Source organism: Perissodus microlepis, chromosome 5, assembly GCF_051167445.1.
Source record: "Perissodus microlepis isolate ML-2025 ecotype Zambia chromosome 5, ASM5116744v1, whole genome shotgun sequence".
NCBI classification, from domain to species: domain Eukaryota; kingdom Metazoa; phylum Chordata; class Actinopteri; order Cichliformes; family Cichlidae; genus Perissodus; species Perissodus microlepis.
The window spans coordinates 31,327,091-31,350,294 of NC_140465.1; the positions used below are offsets into that span (position 1 = coordinate 31,327,091).

General features: G+C 38.2%; 1 protein-coding gene across 1 annotated transcript; it reads right to left on the minus strand.

Moving 5' to 3' along the window:
- Positions 1–319: 319 nt before the first annotated feature.
- vapb (VAMP (vesicle-associated membrane protein)-associated protein B and C) lies at positions 320–22,125 on the minus strand. Its single transcript, XM_084929385.1, has 6 exons — positions 21,875–22,125; positions 14,543–14,695; positions 8,472–8,575; positions 5,747–5,827; positions 4,488–4,664; positions 320–2,929 (listed from the first exon to the last, which is right to left on the minus strand). Exons 1-6 carry the CDS (start codon positions 21,930–21,932, stop codon positions 2,774–2,776), a joined length of 729 nt encoding a protein of 242 aa, XP_084785511.1. The 5' UTR covers positions 21,933–22,125; the 3' UTR covers positions 320–2,773.
- Positions 22,126–23,204: the final 1,079 nt, after the last annotated feature.

A 23,204-nucleotide genomic window follows, 5' to 3' on the forward strand; every position in this document is an offset into this window, starting at 1 on the left:
TTGTGACAAGATTTGAGAATGTCAGAGAATTACAAAAGAAGGGAAAAAAAAAAGTCTCTATCAAAATGTTTTTTTTTAAGCATTGTCTGTTAGTAGTCAAGTCTTCCCAGTTTTGTAAGGAGCGGTAGATTAATTTGTCATCTCCAGACCAAATATCTTTATTTCAAACATATTTTCCCAACCCTAAAATGTTACCACAATCCCATCCGTCATTTTAAAGACACTTTAAAAGAATAAATATTTTTAAAATGCTACATGTGTATAATGATGGTCACACTGTAGCCTTTCATACATAACAGGAAATAACGCCACACAGTGATTTAGGGGCTTTATTCATTTAATTTATTAAGATGCTACATAGTCCAACCAGGTTGGGTTATTTTTATACACCAGAGAGACTACTTGACTAGGAATATCAATCTTTTTCTCAGATAGACTTATTTATTTATATACATACAAAACAGTTTCTTAACTGCTTACATTGATCACGGTGATGGTCAGGCTCCAGGACAGATCAGTGTCATGTGTTTTACGACCAGGCCTGGATTGATTAGTGTTCACACATAATCATTTTTGTTTGTATAACCCGCCTTGAAGTAGCAAATTGATGGAGTTTACTGCACCAGGGGCAGTGGTAAAGTTACATTTTCAGTCACATAAATGTATTATTCTGATGTTTTAGGGTATTTTTCTTGTGTAAAAAGGTTCTGATACTCCAGTCAGGATTCACTAAACAAGAACAATTTTCTGCAAGCACTGTATGACCCAGGTCTGATAACCCAAGATGAGACTAGTTTTAGGTTCGCTTTGCCCTCCCTTTAAGCAGCAAGTCATCCTCAACCCACCGACTTCATAGAGATACAGTCAAAACATACACGTGTTTGTTTTAATCGCTTACCCGCCAGCTAAATTAACCGTAGATATCTTTCAGCAAAGGGGAGTGGACTCCTGCGTCTGTTCAACAGTTTACTGAAAATGGGATACAAAATATGACCAGCTGTTTTTTTTAATGCAGAGCAGAATAACAAACGCTCTCCCGTGTTATATGCAAATTTGCAGCTGAAACAATTTGAGAATGCTTTTTGTTTCTTTTTTTATTATTATTATTATTATTTCTGAAGGTTGTGGAAACAGTACATTGTCATCATGTGGTCCCCTCAAGGCTATAGCTGACTGTATACTTTCCCACCTTTCGCTTCATGGAAAAACAACAACCAAAGAAAACATCGTGTGAGGCAGGAAGTTCAAAGGAGAAACACTCGTAACCTTTAGTGCATTAAAATGAACACAACTTCAAATGCAGTGAGGATTTAACATTTTAAGTGACAGAAAAATGCTCAACAAACACCCCCCAAAAAAACTGAACAGAGGCCTGCAGAGCGTGAGTAAGCAAATAAACTCATCAACTGGGGAAGCGGGTTTAGGCAGCTTAAAACACTCGGCTGATCTCTGACATACATTTGCCCCAAATAAACAAATGTATGGTTAAAGGAAAATATGAGAGAATGAAAAGAGCTGGAAAGGACAAAGCTTAATGTGTTTGGACATTGCAAGAGGACCTTGACGTGGTTTGCTGTTGTCAGTGACATAAAACCACTCCTCCTTCATGCACCGTCTTTTAGTTTTGTGGTTTCTCATTATGTGCACGCATGCTTTGTGTATGTGCGTCTGTACATAATACACCTCCAACTTGGCCTGAGAATAACTTGCACCCCAACAGGTCACAAGGCAAGACTTTCATCTGGATTTACATGACTGATCTAATCCTCATTTCAGGTAGCTGCAATATTCTTAAATGCATCAAACCTAATGACAAAACAAAATTACTCAAAATAAAATCATAAAAATGCAACAAAACACAAAAGAGAAAAATCAGAAATGTAGTTGTGCAAACCTACAGCCAAATGACATTATATTATCACCATTATAAAAAGCAGCTAATTTAGATTCAAAAGTCCAGATGCAACACTCCGTGTGAACGCATGCAATCAAACACATCCCCCTCTGACAGTCGGAGGATACAGTGAGCAGTGAGTGACAAGTGAGGGAAATACGGTAGAGTGAAAAGAAAAAAAGGTCATGAGGAAAGAAAACACCTACGGCATAGTGTTTCATACACTGCTCAAAGTTGTCATACAATCAAAGACGAGCTGATTTTACAAAGCCTCTGATTGGAGGAGATAGCCCTGTGTGTGTGTGTGTAAAACCCCCAACTGTGTGGATCATCTCTCTGGTAAATCCCTTCCTTAAAGGGGGTTTCGCTGGAAGGAACACCTGGATATACTGTACAGTGGGGTGATTTTGTATTCATATACATTGGCTCTGGCCTCCGTCGCTTAGAAAAAGAAACATCAATACACTAGAATGACATTTGCACGACTGCAAACTGACTCAATCGCACCAACACTACTTCGCCAGTGCTAGAAAATCCACTGGTCTGAATCACAAGTGTTAATTCATGTTTCCATCATTCTCCCACCCACAGAACCAGTCAACTCTATTATGTGAAACTTTGGGAAGAGAGCCAGAATGACTATGTGATGATTACGTAGAGGCAAGACCTGTAACAGTAGGTTTGTTCATAACATGACAAGTTGTTTTTTTCTTCATTTTTTTCCTCATACATTACCTTTTGAATTATTTTACATAAATGAGACTGAATCAAAACTAGTACCACCCCCTACCCAGCACATATGGCGTTTTATAATCCAAAATTCCAAATCCAGTGTTTGTTTTCATCCCCATGCTGCGGCCGACCGAACTGCACTGTGCTCTACAAGACCAACTTCCCCACAATGATGCCCATCACAAAGAAGAGCACAATGAGGGCCACCGTACGGGCGCTCATCCCTTCCTCTTTCTTCATCGCGACTGAGGGATGCTGAGGTGACATGATGTTACTCTTCCTCATCCGCAGACCATCATCCTCCTGAATTGGGGACACGGGAAAGGGAAAAAAGGGGAGTGAAAGGAATAAATATGAAATGATGAAAGGATGTGTGTGGGAAGGGAATGACAGGGAAGCAGTGATGAGTGAGTGAAATAAAGAAAAAGGAATGTGGAAACAAGAAATAAGAAAAGACAACAAAGGGTTAAGAAATGGTTGGTTTGTCAATCAGTTAATAAGATAAGAGTATTTATTTATTAGCTCAGAGAAATCGGATCTGCTTAAATGCTCATCTGACCCAAACCCCCAGAGGAACGCACAAGGCGCCAGGGTTTAACACACTTCATTTCCCAGCAGCGGGTGGGGGGGGCTCTCTGTTAGTTTAATCTCAGCCGCAGGAGCAGCCAACAGTCGTTCTGCCTCTGGCAAGAACTTAAAGGGAGGAGGCGGTGGTGTTTGAAGGGAGGACAACTCACTCTTGGACCTCTGTAGCGCAGGCGTGTGTGCATGTGTGTGTGTGTGATTTTGAACCGAACCTTTACAAAAACTAATTTGAAACCAATGATGCTAGTGATTGATGGCATACTCATTGATTTGCAAAATTGCGAGCTTACAAGCTTTAAACCCTGAGGTCTGCTACCGATTAAAGATATCAGCAGCTGTACTCCATGCAAACCTTAATTGTGAGTTACTGGCCTGGGTGGAGGACACTGCTTTGTGTGACTAAACACTTCTACTTAATTAGCTTATCTTGATTGTAAACATCAATCAGCTATCAATCAGTACAAAAAAATAATCAACACAGAGGTGATTCATGATGTTCAGTGATGTCATCTGCTAATTTTGATGACTGAGATGGTTTTCTTTGTTTAATCAGCAGAATATCACTTTCTGCTTTTGAGTCAAGCCTCAAAGCAAAATATTTTCATTGGCCCGATTAAGCTCTAATACCAAACCTACAAATAATTATATTCTGTAAGTTGACAATGCCCAAGAGTCTTTATGTGAAGCTGGACCTGTTTGTCCCTCTTCGTTTTACAAGACTTAGGAAATTATTTTTAAAGAAACTATTTGTAGTTACATGTTTACATGTTAACTCTGTGGGAAATTATTCAGTCCATAAATCTAGGGGGCACGTTGCACATATGGAGCAGGGGGATTAAACCAACCCTGTGATTAGTGGATGTCCCACTTGAGCCACGGCTAAAATGATATTTTTGTGAGCCGTGCAAAAGTCTTGAGCCACTTTCCATTATTCACCAATCATATTTTGCTAGGAAAATTGGAAATACTGAAACTTGTGCAGTGTGTTTGGGATCAAAATGGTGAGGTACAAGGACTGGAAAAGGCAGCCAATGTCCAAACAAAAGCCTGGAGAACTCGCTCAAGACCACTATAATAAATATTGTTTGGCTCTTTGGCAGCAAAATATAAAGACATTTTGTACTGTAACACTCTAACACGCTGGAAAGTGTTGAGCTTGAAATGACAAACTGGACTTACTACCAACTGATTCCCTTCAGTAAAGCCTTTGCAGCCCCTAATATCTGTATAAAGACCTGTGTCTTTGAAGTCTACAGTCTTGAGTCATTTTACTCACTTTGATCTGTTTGTTTTCTTCCCGTAGCCTCTGAGCCTCCATCTGCAGCCTCTTGCACTCCTCCATGATCTTCTTTACTTCCCCGTCATCAAGGGTGGAGCTCATTGACTTCACAGGCAGCGAGGACTCGGACTTCAGCGAGCTGGACGACATCATCTTGTTGGACTCCATATCATGCTGTAAGTGGGTTACAGAGAGAAAAGTTGTAATGCAGTAAGTTGACTGTTGATGCTAAAATATCTCCATGGTGATTCTGTATGATGTCTTTGCTGGCACAAAGGTACAACTTTGTGTTTACATTTTAGGACTTGCTCTATACACACACACACACACACACACACACACACACACACACACACACACACACACACACACACACACAAAACCTCCTCTCCTGTCTGAGAGTTCACACAGGGGTGCCTTTTGTAAATGGATCAAGCTGGTTTCTATCAGCATTATCTCTCCATAACGGACTCTGCGGTGTACAGAGCCAACTGGGAGACATGTGTATGTATTTCTCAGCTCATAATGAATTGAAAACAACTACCACAGGTCCCTTTTCTCTCCTGGTGTTCATTGAGCGAATTCTCTCAGCTCATATTATGACGAAATAATGTCTCTGCAGCTGAGCGGAATATGAGGTCTGAGAGGAATCACAACAACAATAAACCACATGTGAGAGTCTCTGAAGGGCTGTTGATGGCTATGAGTGCAGCTGAGGCAGGAAGAGAGATGTAGAGGAAAGTGGGACAAGATGGAGAAGATGATGAGGAGGGAAATGCTACAAAAATGTTCAAACATAAGCGGCTCGATAAAAAGAACAAACCCGGGGTGGTAAAAGAGAGCAAAAAGAAGAAAAGAGATGAAGACTGATAGATACAGGATAAAGAAGGCAGATACAGCAGAGCAATAGCAAGATGGGGAACTGGAAAACAACAAGAAACACCACCTAATATATAATGCCACTTCCCATTGGGACACATTAACAAAAAAACCAAAACAAAAATAACAACAACAAAAAAAAAAAAAAAAAAAAAAAAAAGGAGGCTGCACAGTAGGAAAAAAAGCTGGCTAGCGACTTCAGATAGTGTTTGACATACTCACAACTGAAATTAAACAGTGGACTCTTGCTTGGGCTAATTACAGTCACTTAGAGAATAATGAAAAACATGATAAAAACAGAACTGTTTCTGATATCACATCTGCAGGTGACAAAAGCACATGCATGGTAAGAAAAGGGGATAGGTCTGTGTGCATACCGTTTTTTCATTCTCCGTCGGCATCTCAAAAACACACCTCAGCTTGGAGTCCATCAGCTCCTCTGGTTTAGCCTCCTTCCACTAGAAAGGTAGAAAGAAAAAGATATGGACAACATGCATTGATGTCCCTCACTAATAAACAAGTATATTTTTTAAAAAATGGTGTGAATAAAAACAGAAAAAGAGCAACAGAGTAAAATAAAGTCAGCTAGCTGCTAGATGAAAAGATGTATAGGCTTTGTGTGTGTGTTTTAATAGGTGAGATTGCCATACAGTATTTCCACTCTTTTTGGAAAAAAATGTAATTAAATTCTGCATCTCCATAAAGACATTTTTATTGTAGCTAAACAGCCAAATAAATAATTCTTGATTCTTTATTAATAATTTGTTTAAATCTCTCTTTGGTTCAAGACAGAGTTGCAAAAAAGATGAAAAAAAAGAAAGAAAGAAATACACAAATAAGTGGACATTAACACAAAATGTCCTTGTGAATTAATTTGGGTTTTCAAAGATAAGGGTCATAAACTGCATGTGTCCTTGGAATATAGCACTGTATTTATTAATTGGCTCTTCAATCTTTAAGAGCACTCAGATGAAGTAATTTCTCTTTAATCATTTTATGTATTCTTTCGGCACAGCTTTCTTTCCATGTTTTATTAAAACCAGGAATTTAGCCTGAATAATTATGCAATTACTATTCAGAGTAAATTGCATAATAATTTAATTTAGACAGAAGAGAGTGCTGTCATGTGTGTTACAGTAACACACTTTGCAGCTTTGCCAATGTGCCCTTGCTAAACTAGGTTTTGGTAGAATTTGAGAAACTTGATGGTCCATTTTAGGCAATAACCACATATGCATGTTTTGTTTTCCAAGTCTTCGCATTGTTTGAGTTATCTTTTAGAATATGTTAGTGCTTTAAAGATTCTCAGACGGGTAAAACTTCAAAATATTTCCAAGCAAGCATATAATCCCAGTTACCCAAGTTTAAATATCATACCAAATGGAGTTACACTTCTCTTGGGATTAGATAAAGTGTGTGGAATTTCCAGGTATGGCAAAGCATCTCTGAGTACTGCTTTATCCAATACTGACTCACCCTGGTTTTAAATATCAAGTATGCTTAGGGGCATCTTACATATTTTCACCAACAACTGGACCATTATGAGAGTAGTCTGTCCATTGTTCACTGACTCCACATATTGTTTCAAACAAACAACTGACAGAAGCATGTCACCAACAGGACTTGTGCTCTTCTTACAACCCCCACCTTAAAAATCTGCTTTCACATCTAACTTGTGTTACAGTCACAACCTTGCACAAAAACCCACAAAACCCCACCAGAGTTCAAGCTCTGATTTAATACAGCATGTCTATTGTAACCGTCCCTCTTGTTGATTCTATGCATTTTCATGTGTGTCACTACATTAAAACAAATTCGCAAGATGCCTGTTGTCATATTAATGAGATAGCTACACAAGTATGTAGGTGTTTAAATGTGGGCCAGTCATCACAAAGATGTCTCTCAGACCACACATGATGTTATGACTAAACTGTGCTAAATGTGTTTTGTTGCTGCGTGCCAGCACTGCAGCACAGGCTTGCATTAAGTGTGGGAAAGGCGTAGATTAACAGCCTCTTCCTTCACAGTAAAATTTAATGTACGCACAGTCATGTGAAAAAAGTACACCTTCTAAGGTTTTAGGACATAATAAAAAACTAAAATGTTACTAGGTTTTAGAATTATTTGAATATAAACTCAACACAGGCACAAGCATCACATTACACTGTGTCACTATTTAACACAAACCAAGCTAAAATGTAGAACCAGTGTGTGAAAAACTAATTACACCCCATGATGTTGATCCACCTTTGGCAGCAATAACCTTCAGCATTCATTGACACCATCAGTCACTCAGATAGTTGTAGAGGAATGTTGGTCCATTTTTTATTCCAACATTGCTTCAGTTCATTGAGGTTTGCAGGCATTTAAGGTCCTGCCACAACATTTCACTCAGTCTGAGATCTGGACTTTGGCTGAAAAAGAAAAGAATCAAGGTTTTGCAATGATCCAGCCATTATTTCATGGATTTACTGCTGTGCTTGGGATCATTGTCCGAGCTGTCGGACGCACATTTGACTCTGGAATACTTTGGTATACAGAGAGGTTCATAGTTAACTCAATGACTGCAAAGTACACAGGTCCTGTGGTTACAATACAAGTCCAAATTATAACCCTTGCCCCACTATGGCTGAAGGTTGATATGACGTGTTTGTGCTGATATGCTTTGGTTATCACCAAATGACGTTTTGTGCAGGTTGTTCCTCCCTAGCATTGTGCTGACCAGCAAACTGCCAAAACTCCTGCTTTTATAGATGTGGTCACACTCGATAACAGTCAGTTAATCAAGTGCATTTGACTAGCAAACAGCTGGCTGCTACTTACCCTCTAAATTCATATGAAAGTAGTAAGTGTGTACTTAGTTTTTCACACACTGCTTCTGCATTTTGGTTTAGTTTTAGTTAAATAATGATATGGTGTAATGTGTCATATGTTGAATTTAGGACTCGTTTATTTTAACAGGTATATTTGAAAGAGGTTAATCCTATCACATGCCTATATATGCATAACTGTGATGCATCTATGTACAAAGTATTTCTGTTTTAAAGCATGCACGTACAAATAAGCACATGCTAAAAGCTATGAACAATGAGACACACTCACCACTCCCTCCATGTCAGTCATGTCAGGAGGTGCTAGCATTGACTGAACCATGAACTTGTGTTTGCTCTTCTCATTGGGGTCATAGTCAAAAGGCTGCAGCATAACTGAAATACAAACAGAAAGTTAATATCAGCACAGAAAGTAAAAACATTTAGTCTGCTTCCAAAAATTTGTTTCTGAATATTTTCTTTAAATTGTACTGTCTTGTAATTATAAGACTCTCTAGTATCAATAAACTAAATAAATAAAAAGGAAAAAGAAGAAAATGCTGTTTGAAAAGGTTCTTGCAATTAACACGCATGTGAAAGCAAAGAAAGGAAAAATTTTACAACATTAAAGAAGGAATTATTATTTATAGAAGGAAAAATTTGGATAAGTTACCAAAGCTCCAGCCCAGACCCCAGGAAATCCCCAAAAAGATTACTATCGTTTCATTTTGTCGCGAAGACCTCAGTTTTATTTCCCCATTTTTCAAACCTCACTGCCACTTCCCATCCCCAAGGGACCTGGGAAAACACATCTCTTGTTTGAATCACGTGCAGGAACTTCCGCAGACAGGTAGGAAGAGATTATGATTTATGAGTGAAGTATGGCAATAAAATAAATAAATAAAATTTTGGTTCCCAACTTTGTTACTTTTTCTGTCTAAACTAATGTTCAGTCCCCAGCTTAGAGAGAAAACGTTGAGTTTTTATATACTTGTGCATCTCGTGTATTTGTCAAACTGAGCAAAGGGTGTCTGAGTTTGCCCATGATGAAGAAAAAAAAAAAAGGGGGGGGGGGGGGGGCTAAAGAGGATTTCTTCATGTTACCATGACGGCGAAACACTGACAGATCTACAAAAATCCTCGGGGGTAATTTTTCTAACAGCATCCAACTCTGTCTTTTTCTTCTTTAACATTACATATCAGCCTAACAGAAAGCAGGTGTGGAGCTGGAATACTCCTTTAGCCCATCACCACATCAGTCCTCACAGCCACTCGTGGCTCATTTGATGTTATTCCAGTCACTGAGAGGAGCTGTAACAATGATGTACAGCAATCCCTTTCTTATGTTAGTATAGGGGACTGAATTGCAGAGAGGATGAAAATGGCTATTGATGGGAAATGTTTTCCTCCTTTGACTACAGGTTTTAAATCCCAATATAATTGAAAGATGTTTTTAAATCAGTACAATGCCAGCATGATTCTTTGGTTTTTCCTAGAAACAAACAGCCTAGCTATCAGGGCAGTGTTCAGATGTGGCACATCCCCAGTCTCCCTAGAGTGAAAAACCTCAGTGATGTAGTGCACCATTACAGCAATCAGTGTAGCTCAATATTGCAAATCAGAAACAGACGGCATGAACAGATTGAGAATGTCCTGTTTTAGTCAGACTCAATTTGCACAGCCATCTACCTTGGGTCCAAGGGGACAATACAAGAAAATAGAGTCAGGAAAGCTTGCAAGTTCTTTAAGCAATGCTGAATAACATTAAATGATCCTGAGTCAAAGCTTGAGATGGAAAAAAGCACAGCCTCAGTAGGAGAAAAAGTGATTTAAATCATCTTTGATCTACCCCCTTTGATTACACCTTTACACCAAGAGCTACTTCTGCTAATGGAATGATTTAGTATTCTTCACACTGGGCAATAATTTATAAAACTCAAAGAGGCTAATTGTAATCAACACGGTCAAACAGAAGGGTAATTGCCAGCCTGTTTGTTGATGATGAATGTAACCATTAGAGAGGTGAAAGTTAAAAGAGGTGGTTAAAAAAAATTTTCTCCTGTCACTAATTAATTGTGTCCTCTGAGAAAACCAGCTCACACCAGAGTTACAAGCAACTACTGGCTCCTGTAACTATAGTGGGGTTTACTCATTCATCTGGTGTAAAATGTATTTGTTGGTCTTAGTCTACAAATATGCTATTCAAAAAAAGCAGAAAAGCCAGTAAGTTTCAGTAAGTGTAATATACTAGACTTCTCTGGCCCCTTAAAAAGTGGATTATCTGCAGCATACAACAGTTTAAAAAAAAAAAAGAAACAAAAAGAGCTGTCTGGCAATAAAACAAAGATTAAGAAACAGAAGGTGGGCCAGAAAAATAGAGGATTATATCCAAGTTTAAGCACAGCAATGATCAAAAAATTATGACGATAAATGAGGTGAATCCAACAACATTATTAAAACAATATGATATGAAACAAGATATATGATCATACAAGCTCATTACTACACCCTCTACCTATAACAGCAACCTTTTATAATCTCATTAAGAGAAGCCTGACACATCACAGGGCACTCCCTGGCCACTTTGTTCAGTATTAGTCAACACAAAGACCTTGTCAAAGATCACCAAACCTACTGAGACAATATGGTGTGGGAGCGTGGGAGTGAGGAAGAGAACTAAGTTAGGGGAGTTGTGGAGAAAGAAGCCAAGAGGGAAAATTTACCAGCATATAAGATGAAACTCACATAAAATATAAATAAATATGTATATTTATTCAGACTTCTCAGGTTAGCAGGCTCTTACTCCTGATTGTGCTCTCTTGGGTCTGTCTTATTTAATATATTTCAAAAGCAAAAAGTAACTGACTACACCACCATGTGTATATCACAGTGAGAAATATCCCAACATTAGCAGCACTTCAATCCACCACATATTTCATGGAATCAGCTTCTATTTAGAGTCCAACTTCAATTACAAGACTCTTGGTAGGTAACAAGCTCATGTGAATATTAGAAAAGATCACAGCCATAAACGCTCAAATCCATGTGTCACTACTGAATGAATGAGAACTTGACTGGAGACTCAGTTTCATGTCCTGTCATAACACAGGCATGGAGGAAACGAGAACAAGACAATCTAATGAAACCAATTCGGACAGCAGCAACAACAAAACTGTTATTTGTTTTACTGTGGGAAGGTATTTTGCTTTTCTGTCCCCAGTATGTCAGGAGAACTTCTGACATATTCCCACAACAAGCTCAATATTTGTGGACTCGAGGATTTTTTAAACATTTATACCAGATATTTTTCCACTGGATACTGCTACATAACACCAATCAAGACCAGAAACATTCCTGTGGTTGTAGCTACATTCAACATATACAGTTACAGCAAAGCTGAGCTTCAAAAAGCACTGCGAGTCCACTGCTAAGCCAACAAATGGCAAATCATGGGTTTGTAGGTATGCAGTGGTATACAAGGATGTCTGTGCAACTATTGTGCACATCCTGGAAATACGAGACAAACTGGACTGAAATAAGTTACAGATGACTTGCAGTCCTCTTAAACAGAGGCTATAGGAGTGTGACACGAACTAAATGTTTGAGTTTGTCCCTCAGTGCAGATTAGGGCTGTTCGATATAACGATATATATCGGATGACGATATAAAAACGTCTATCATTTCATTTTACACTATTGTTTGTTTCGTCGTGTCACAAAATAAACTGTTTACGGCAATATTTTTTCATCGTTTTGATGGTCACTGTAGTGGCTATATTAATTTCTTAAAGTTCTCTCTTTCTCTTATATTTTATATAACCACACTATGGACGGACAAGCGCCTGTTTTTATGCGTTGTGGTTAGCAACAACGACGGTAACAGCATCGCGTGTCCGCTTGTTTATGTTCCACATAAACCTTTCACAATAAAGCTCAAGATCCTGTTGAGACTTTTCAAAATAAACTGAATCACGTGAAAGAGCAGATTATTTACGCATGAGAAGTAAAAAAGAGCCGCCAGGTGCGAAAAATAAACCTTAGACTCAAACGTTAGAACAGGCTGTTCCCCGCAGCACGCCGTGTAATAAATACTCACAAAGAAAACGGCGGCCGTTACAACTTATGTCTAAAAATGTATCGTTTCATGCATCGGTTAAAACACTCGACTCCAGGTACATGACGCGCAGCTGGAAACACTTCCCGCAAGTCGAGCTGCCCGAGATTCACAGAATTTACAGAAAATGATACATTTGTGTGATTTATATCCTTATCGGACGATAGAATTCTTATATCCGGATATGAGATTTTGGTCATATCGCCAGTGCAGATACTGGCAAGTTATTTTGGGAGAGACCTTTCATGCATTCAGTATAGAGAAAAGTTTATTCTTATTAGTAATGTTGGTATAGCAACTTGCAGTGTTTATTTCGACTTCTTAAACAGTCCAGTGTTTCAGAGAGCTTTTAAGACCAGGAAGAAAACACACTGACATGTAGCTTTCCTTTAAAATAAACAAAACTCTTCTTTATATTTTTTTATTACACAAAACACGACGGTTCTAATCTCGAGGTTTACAAAGCATAAAATCTGAAAGTTGAGGTTTAATTGTGTTTCATTTTTTGAATTTCTTGAGTTCAACAGCCATATTGCTCATTGCTGCCTGCGCTGGTGCATGGCTGTAATACCACCACCTCAAAATGACTGAAAACTGTGAACTCTGGCTTATGCTTATTCATACCCCCTTTGAAAATGTCAACATTCAGCTAACAACTGCTCGCAAAACTCCAGAAGTTATATTTCAAACTATTCTGTAATATTACAGCTGTCTCAGTCAATGCTGAGTTTCATTTAAAGAAATGAAATCAGTGTTTTAGGGTGAACTAACACTACTAACGTATACTTAAATTCACAGTAATGTGTAAAAAAAAAAAATCAGTTAAAACGAAAATCTTACAAAGTAAATCAGGAGGTTAAAAAGTAAAAAAAATAGTCTCTTCTTTCAAATAGATAAATCAAACTACTAACCTTGTAAATAGCATATATGGAAATGTTAAAATTTGCAGAATGTTTGTGTTCTTATTTTCAGAAAGGAAATGCTTCTAAATGTACTGTAGATGGATTGTACATTGGATTAAGCACCTATGACATCTGTTGATAGTAGTTCATTTTTTGCCTTTAGTATTAAGTCACAACAAGGCATGTAAATTAGTCGTAATTAGCATGCATTGTTTACTGAGCAGTATTTAGTTAAGTCTTTTTTTTTTAACTATAAATAAAGAACATATGTATTAAGTGGTGTTCTGTGTGCCAAAATGAAATGGAGATTAAAGTGCACTGGCCAAAACCAGCACTGTACTAATGGGCACTTCCAGTGATAAAAGATGTCAAGCCAACAGGAGAGCCACAGAGCTATCATTTAGTACTCTACACAACCACATACTAATGAAAAAAAGAAAAAAATTAATCCAAAATGTAAAGTGATGAAAAAAAATTTCATCACTTTACAATATGTATGTAAGATCTTAAATAATCCTCTGCTTTTCATTGAAATAACGCATGTGTTCAACTTTTCTTTTTTTAAAGCCACATGTCCTGCAATACAGCCCACGCCTCAGTTCTATCCTGTTAAACACCCTGCTTCGATACAGCCTGAGTACTCCCTAAAGACATAGGACTTAAAGTAACCACAGACTATGCCTATACAGCTGCCACTGTGAGTACGTTCTCAGAGAAGCAAACTCATTTTGAGGCTCTAACCTGTGACCCTTCTCAGGCTAACAAGGCTGGAAAATGAGGGAAACAGACAGAGCGGACTCAGTTGGTTTGTCACTGCTGACTGCAGGCACCACTGACACAGTCTGCAGTTGTTGACACCAGATAGGGTGCACTGTAAAATGAGTCTGGGACTGTAAATGACAGACGGTGAACACATGGAAACATTAGCCAGTACCTGCTTTCTTCAAAATGGAAGGAGGAGGGAGGAATACCACGCAGTTGCAGTTTTAAGTTCATGTAACAAGAACAAATCTCTTTATATATTATATGGATAACACTGCCTTCATACTGACTTGACAACCAATGAGTTCTGTAAGTTACCGTGTATAAAGTCTATCCTTCTTAAGAAGTATAAGAATCATCCATCCCAACTTACTAGGTGCTCTGTTGAAAGAATAATGATCCCAATTATTCCCAGATGTATACAGACCAGCAGTATAGTTCACACATAAGCAGCAATGATTGTTCAATCCATTAAAAGACTTGAGACAGATGATCTAACATGTCATTTTATCACAGGCTAACCCTAACCCCATTTTTAGCAGCGAGTGAATAAACTTAACTCAGTCCTACTTCCCTGAATCCTTACCTGAGACATTGATTGAGGTGCCTGCATCGATGATTCCGCTGTTTGGCCGCACACAGTACCGACGCGGCGCTGTCGTCTTCACCTTAAAGCACACATTCCTGTCTGTAGGGTTGGAGAGCTTGAGATTTGTGGTGACCACGTCTGAGAATGGACCTGTGCGGAAAGTAAACACAGTGGACACTTAAAAACTGGTGTTGACAAGACTGACAAGTCTGTCTTTGGATAAATAAGGACAATGAGAAAGCAACTTATTAATGAAATCAAATGAGCCAAGTGATAAAGATACATCAACTGCACAGACGAAGCAACACTGTGAGGAAAAAACATGATAACAGAAACTATAATGTGACTGTTTCTGAGAAACAATCATTTAAATGTAATTTTCTTAAACTGGCACATCGACGCAGAAGCAAGCGTGGGAGTTTCACTTGACTGGGAAGTTGCACTACCTTGTACTATGAATTTACAAACCAATTTATTCTTTGATAAATATTTACCAAAGATTGTGCCAAGAAGCACATTTACACTGTACATACAAACAAGAACAAGCTGACTGCACCCTTTTGAAACAAAGTAAATAATAGAGGAAAATAGCTGTGAGTATGTGTGAGACATTCGAATGTGGTCTATCAAAGTCTAATGTGATGTAACAAATCGGCTGCCTGAAACGTAAAAGCTTTTTCATTTGACCTGACATAATCTGAATAAAAATAGTTTTCATGCCAATTAAACTAATGGAGCTTATCTACACTGCCCTCATGGTTAAGAAAAACAATTATTCAATTAATAGAAAACTGAAAGGTACGCTGTACATACAAAATAAATCATACATAAATATAAATCTTCTACTACTGCATTATCTAAAACAGAGCAGCTAATGCAGTTTGGATTTAACTAATTACAGCCAGCATTGGAGATGCAGGCCACATCTCTGTGGCTGCATTAAGCTCTGCACATTTATCAATAATGGAGAAACCTCCATTGATCGACACTGCACAATATTTGCCTTGTTGGCTGCCATCAACCTATTAGAAAATAATGCTGCTTTTCCTCATGGACTGTAGCTCTGAAGTTTCCAGGCATCACCAACAGAGGTATGCACAGGGAGAGATCGGATCGTTAGCCTAACAAAGCCATACAAAATCTGTGTGACATTAGATTGCACAGATGTGTAAATAACTGCCCATTCAATTCATCAGGCTAAACTAAAGTGACTACACAGAGTGTGAACAAGTCTGAAATGGACTACTCTATAACTGTTATAGTAGAAGCATGGAAGAAGTTTTTAAAATATTCCTTTGGATTGCAGAGCTACACACTTTCCCTTTTCTGCTTAACAACATTAAATTCAAGGCTATTCAAGTAAAATTAAGTCATTATTAACTTGTTTTCTTTTCTTCCTTGCACATGTATTTCCAAAACTCCAGAGATGTTTTTCTGTTACAGTTTCTCCCCCATCTTAACTGCTTTGTAAAGCTTCCAGCATTTTTTTTTAATGAAATTACACAAGTGAAGGTAATTCTGGACAATAAACGATGTCCAAAATTGACAGAGTAATATGAAATGAAGGGGTGGAAAAGCAGGGGAATAACAAGCAAGTTTATATAGCTGTGAGCAATCAATCAATTAGCCCCAGTAATGTATTTACATGGTGCAAGAAAACTGAAAAGACAAGTGAAAGTGGAAATGCATAATATACAAATAAAAAAAGAGCTCAGTAATTTGACTTCTGTACAAGTTAAATGCCCCAAATCTCAATTATGACTCAACGAGGGGATCCCCCCCAAGGAAATCCCTAAAATACTTTAAGGGGGTTTTGAGAACCTAACAGACTTTTATGTGAATTTCCTGAAGACTGTTGCTCCTAAACAAGTATATGCTAAATAGGTTAGATAACAGCTACCTAAGAACAGTCTGTAAGACAACTTTTTGCACCCTTCCCCAGCTTATCGAATATTGCTGTTATTGTTTTCTTCTGCTAAAACAGTGAAATAGTGAGTTTGTTAAGTCAGGCAATATTTCTTTTTTTATTCGGGGGTGTGGGGTGTTATGTTGTTAACGTGCAGAGCTTGAACAATATCTCAAAGCATATTCTCAGTCCAGTAAGCTGTATGAATTTAAAGTAACATAGTTATTGTAGATTTGTGTCACAGCATGTTCAGAGCAGATGTGCACCAGTGATCAGTTACTAGAGAAAATTGTTCCAACACACAAAACATTTAAGAACAAATTATCTTCAGACTAATTATTCAGTTTAAATACTACTCAGTCCTGTCAGATATGATGCGTTTTTTAAAAAAAAGAAGCTAAATATTGGATTGAACACTACACTATATTTTATTCTAACCAATCAGCAGTGATTTAGTGTTTGCAAGGATTATTGTAATAATTATTTTTCAAACATACACACATTTAAACATCAAATTCATTCATGCATATTGCCATTTAGTGAGAAATTTCCAATCCGCTGTCCTGGTTTATGCAAAGAATGTCTCGAGTGACTCAGTTATTGCCTTGAAACAATAATCAATGTTTGCTGAAACAGAATTATTTGAATCACTGTATAAAATATACCATGCATGCACTGATTTAGTATAGAGTCCAGGAGCAGGAAACATAAGTAGAGTTATTGCCTTCTCATTTTATAGTCACCACGAGAGGAAGCAGCATCTAAAACTGTAATTCATCCCAACGTGAAGAGTAAATCAAGATCTACTTCAGTGTTAAGGTTTTCTTTTGACTTTGATGTTGGTGACAGAAATATGGGTGGATCCCAGAGCTCTAGCACGTGACTACAGTGAGTCTTGAAATGAATAAATGTAACATGATTTATTCAGTGAGGCTGAAGAAAGCCTTACTGTTTAATCACTAGTCTCTTTGATATAACAAGAATATTCATTGCAGATATTGCAGGTTGTGAGCCCTTTCTGATGTTGCCGACTGACCAAATATCATTTCTTGTATAGCTTGAGAGTCACAGGTTTATATGCAATTAATTATCCCCGTTTTTTCATTGATGGGACAAAAACCTAACTGGAAGCATTACTAATGCCTGTATTTTCCCTAGTAGCTTGAGTAAGAGCTGTGCTAATTCATGGTCAGGCGAGGGGCAATGATGAATGGCTGCATGACTTCCCAAACTTAGCAAATATGCTGCCAATACCACACACTTTACAGTCAGCCTTATGGAAAGCAAGATTAATGGAATGGAATGTTACAGTATCATGGAAAACCATATTAGCAAAGAATGTCCATAAATGACCATGTCTATCCACATTTATTTGCAGACAATGCTTCCTCTCACTTTGCTGTCATAGATATAGTTACTATTATACATATCATGGTTAGAGGGATGAAAATATATCAATAAACGATCTGAAAGTGCAGACTTTTAAACCAGCATTTACTGACCAGCTAATTTCCAAGTTCCAAAACAGTCTTCCGTCTTGTGATTTTGATCAACAATTACAAACCACATTGACCAATCGCAAAAGCCTTTTTATCAAGTAAAGCTTTCTGATGAAACTACAAATTAGTCCCCTACAGTAGCCATTATGGTAATGGTAAAGTTTGCAGTTGAGAGAAGCACACTAACTCCCTGTATGAAAACACGGAGCTATTTCAGAATTAGCACATACACCAGATTCAAGGTAAAGTTTCAGCTCAGCAAACATTGAGAGCAACTGACACTTCCACTCCCTGTTGAGCAAAAACAGAGAGGAAATTCAGAGCTTCACAAGCTTGGCTCAAGATCTAAAGGCTTTTAATGAAAGGGACTCACGCCACTGACTACTGTACACCTGATCTACTACTTCCTGAAGGTTTCTCAGGACAGTGTCCAACTCACAGAGGCCACAAATGGTCGTTTAAAAAAAAAAAAAAAAACTATAATGAGAAGCTGATATCTGAAGCTGTCATCATGCAATGTTGGATTTTATAAGTAGGAGATAAAAACCAAGGGGTGGTTTGCTACCCTTACCCCTGACAAAAAATTCAAATGGGTAGAAATGAAAAAGTCCAGTGCCTAGAATTTAAGAGCATTTACTCTAGAGATTGTAAAAACCAGAGACAAATTGCTACTAACAAAACCACTCTGTATTTCCTGAGCTTTCACACTGCATGCCTACATCTAGGCATGTGATTTGTGGTATTTTCATTTACAATAAGACACAGTTTCTTCTGTCTGGTTAAGATCAACAGTTATTAGACACTTTTATACAGTAATGTGGGATTCTTTCAGGCTTCAGGTTCAGATTCTTATCAATCATCACAAAAAGCCATGAAGATATATCATCTGAGGAGTCCGGCAACAGATGGCTTGGCCTCCAAAGAGAACTGATCTCTAAGGTTAAGTGAAGACTGATGAAAGACAGAGTTGAATTAAAGATGACTGAACCCCTCAACCAAATACTGGAAAAACTGATTGCACCGGGATACAAACTGCCGACCTACTGATTTTCCCTGCAATTGATTTAGCTACATACAGTTTGAATGAAGGAAATATTTTGATACATATAAATGGTTCATGGACTAATTTTGCACTAATCTTCAGTTTACTTGTACATTTATGCAAAAAACTAGTTTACACATGGACCTACACCACTTACTGAACAGGTGCTGGAACAATTTCTCTAGGAAATCTTAGCACAATACCTGTATTTATTTTTTATACCTATTATGACTCTTATTTTACTTCATTCTGCTAGATTTCTATTTACTGAGATTCTTTATTTGTTCAGTTTTACTTAGATTTTATTTTTCTTATATTTTTTCTTACATTTCCTTACAGGTTGTGTTTTCTAGCTAAGGAATTTACCAAAAGCGATGTGTGTCCACTAAAGTCATGTAACAAACGAACACCCCAAACATCCACCCAATGCTTCAACTCTAGGTAACCATAGCAACAGTCTTTCCAATTGATAGCGAGTTTCTAGTTTAATCTGTTAATAAGACACATTGTTACACTGGGTGACATAATGCTTTACTTTGATGCACATAGTCTATTTTGGGTCACTTATATATATACACAGAATCACAGTTGTGTAAATAGTCACAAGTAAACCAAATGAACCTGTAGCTGAAACAGGGAGGTTATATAAGGATGAGACATAGAACTCAAAAAAAATCCTCGAAGGAAATCTATGAGAGAATTTTCTTACAGCAAATATGACCCACATCTTCCCCCCCAAAAGGCAATCAACAGCTGAAATGGGAAACATTAGGAGTAGAGGTTCAAAAGAGCTTCAGCTGTGTGGTGCTAGGCATATCTTGCCACTATGTGAACTATCATGGTATTAGCTCAGTACTCCCATGGGATGAGCAAAGACAATGATCTGGATTTAGCCATTAATGAAGCTGCAATTAGGAGTCACCGTGCTACAGATCACTGAACTGTACTGCACGACAACCATATGAATGGTTAAAGCAGGATAATGATGGTGTTTTTCACTTTTTGTTCATGTTCCAATCACAACCAGGTGATACGTTCTATGGTAAAAATAAGTTTCTCTATTCTTTATTATTCATCTCCAATAAAGCAGAACCGAGGTACGGATCTGACCGAGGTTTTAAAGAATAGCCAAACCCCTTGGTACGATGTTTTAAAACTATGAACTTGTAGTTAAATATTACCCTAAATCATTACAAAGAAGCTTTCCAACCTCGTTGACTCAAAAATCTAAATACTTCTGAATCAGTTTTTCTTACTTATGTATTTGTGTACCCTTTTTAAAAATATTTTTTGAATCACGTCGTCATTAAGATGAAATGGAGCTGAAGCTAGGAACTGGAGAGCCAAATAGCAGGCTGGGAAATTTAAAGACCTAATGAGAGGTGGACTAACACATTCTTAATTTTGGGTCTTTCCATGAAATTTCTTGAGCAGATTGGACTAAAGTTGTAAAAGTGACAACAAATCAATATTTAAATACAATTTCTCTATTTGGCTCTTGTAAAGTGGCTGTGATGGAAGCATGATAATACACTGAAGAAGAGGAAGACGAAAAAGCAGCATTCGGCTGCTCTCTTACTCACAAAGGGTCGTTACAGAGAGTAGCTCTACGTATTTGATTTGGCAGTTTTTACACCAAATGCCCTTGCTGACTCAACCCCCAGGGATCTTTCACTTATTGGGCGAACGTGTAAACAACTAATGCACTTTGGTGTCTATTTTCTCACCCTACATTCTAAACTGTTTATCTAATTAGGATTGCGGGAAGGTTGGAGCCTATCATAGCTAACACAGTGAAAAGTGTATATTAATGCTTAAGCAGTTAACAAGTGTGCAGTGGAGGCATTACTATCTTCAACAAATTGCTGGCTCAAGCACTGATAGTTTTGAGTGGATTTAAACAGTGGCTAAAGTGTAAATTGCTGAGGGCTGCAGGTCATTTAACTACACTGAAGCTCAGTGATAAATATTATAAAGGTTGGCATTTAATTTATTTTTTGGTTTTGCTAAGACAATTAAGTGTAATTTGTTGTTCTTTAAGTCTCTTAAACAAATAACACTGACCATACAGGCATTTGGGAGACCAGGGTATCATTAAAACAAGTATAAATATTACATTTATCAGCGTCTTAGTTTTAAGTAAAACATTTAATGTTTCAAACTATGGCAGGAACTCCAGAATCTGTTCCAAAGCAGGTACAAATGTACCATATGTGTTTATGTAACATTATCTGGGCCTAAATGTGACATTTTGCAGCCAAATGCCGAGTCTCACCAAGACATCTATTATTGATTCAAAAGTCCAAACGATAAGGACTGAGGAAATTTTAACGACCCACAGTTGAAATCATATTAAGTTGCACAGGTCGCCCAGTTTTTCCGTCCTGTGAGCTGTCAAGTTATTAAATGACAGCTGGCTGGCCAGCAGAGCAGCCAATCAGAGGAGGAGCTAATGTTAGCCAGCCAGACATGCTAAGGATGTTGCAGCTTATGGACAATGAAAGGTGGCGAACTAAAAGAGCAGTTATGCTTGTGTCATCTTTTTATAGTTGCTATTTTTAAATGGGTGAACATTTCGTGTCTAGTAGCTGTAACCCGCTTTAGAGGAACTTGGTGCAGGTCAAATGTGTGACAGGGCCTGGCTAACCTAGCCGCTGAGAGCTAATCCAGCTAGCTTTGCAGCTAGCTGTCAGCTGACCTGCCGTCCTTTCAGGGAAGCCTTCGCTTTTTCATATGAAGGCTATATTGTGAAAATGTGCACTGCAGCCCCGCTCGGTATGGGTTCCCTAATAGTGCCCCCCTCTCCTTCCAAACAGCGCTGACAGAGGTAGGTCCCCCCCACTCCTCCTCCTCCCTGCCACAGCCGGGCCCTCCCCTCTTACCTCGGAATTTCAGTTCGTGCTGAGGCTCCAAGAGCAGAACCTGTTCCGGCCTGGCCATGTCCCAACAGCTGGAGCGGGATTATCGCACTGCAACCAGTTCCCGTGTTAGGATGTTGTCGAGTGTTGCAGCGTCAATAGAGTTTATTTATCAATGAATCAGCGGTGGATATCCCGTCCCCCCGGTCAACTACTGCTACTCGAGCTACTAACGCCTGTTGTGATGCAGCAGGAAGGGAGTGAGAGACAGCCTGCTGACGTCACTGCCTCTGCATAGCCGCCCGGCGGTGAAGAGGGAGGAGGTGGAGGGTGGGTGATGCCGGGGTGCACCCAGGGCTGGTGGGGACACCACCTGCGTTTTTCACGAAACCTGAATCCAGCGAAAGGACGTGGCTTACGCATGCAGGTTTTAATTTCAGCCTAAAGAGTTACGCTTCTAAGTTTACCTGCTGTCACCCGCTGTGGTGGAATGAGTGCTAACATCTAGAACGAGTACATTATCAACAAATAAAAACAAATCAACCGTACAAGTCGTCATTATGCACCGTACTAAAACAAAAGTACTTAACTATTGTCAGCAAAATATGACAAAGTTAGTAAAAAGTACACATAGTTCTTGTGCGAGTGATATTATTAGTCTCCAGTATTGCTTTAAAGAAGCAGGCGACAAATCTGCAGTAACTGTGTGATGCTATCACGTCAGTATGGACCAAAATCTGAATGAATGTCTTCTATCAGTTTGTTAGATTTTTCTTAAAGAGAGCAGGTAAGATATTGAAATATAGTATATATAGTTTTTCATATCTTGATGCATGCTCAATCATCCAGGGAAAATGAGATTGTTTTTCATAGATTATTTCTTGCAACAATTGTTGGAAATCAAAATCCACATGAATTGTGTAGTCCAGAAAATTAAAAAAAGAAAATGGAAAAAAAATCATGGTGGCACAATAATGAACTGTGATCTCATGTCCCAACATGTTGAATGTTTTGAACACCGATGTAAATTAATGACTACTGAACTCTGGTCACATCTAATTAAACCAGGGGATCTGCTCGCATCTCTGAATGTGATGAAAGATGTGCCTTAAATTATTACATATGTAAAAATATGTAGACATAGTGCAGAATTTCTACTCATTATATTGACTTGATCAATCCCAAAAATGTGCTATTAAAATTCAACCACTGAATAAGTTGAATGTTTTGTATATATTTCTGTTTAATAAGTATTCGGAGGTTGTTAAATGTGTGTTCCTTCTCAGCCCTCTGCCTGTCAAACACACATCTCAAGTATCATTCTTACATATATATAGCCCTGCAGCTGGCTGCC

Excerpts from the sequence above, each read along its gene's own strand:
- vapb (XM_084929385.1), bottom strand. The coding sequence starts at position 21,932 with ATGGCCAGGCCGGAACAGGTTCTGCTCTTGGAGCCTCAGCACGAACTG. Across the intron at positions 8,576-14,542 it reads CACCTCAATCAATGTCTCAG|TTATGCTGCAGCCTTTTGAC; the intron begins GTAAGGATTCAG and ends TTTGTATTTCAG. Across the intron at positions 5,828-8,471 it reads TGACTGACATGGAGGGAGTG|TGGAAGGAGGCTAAACCAGA; the intron begins GTGAGTGTGTCT and ends CTACCTTTCTAG.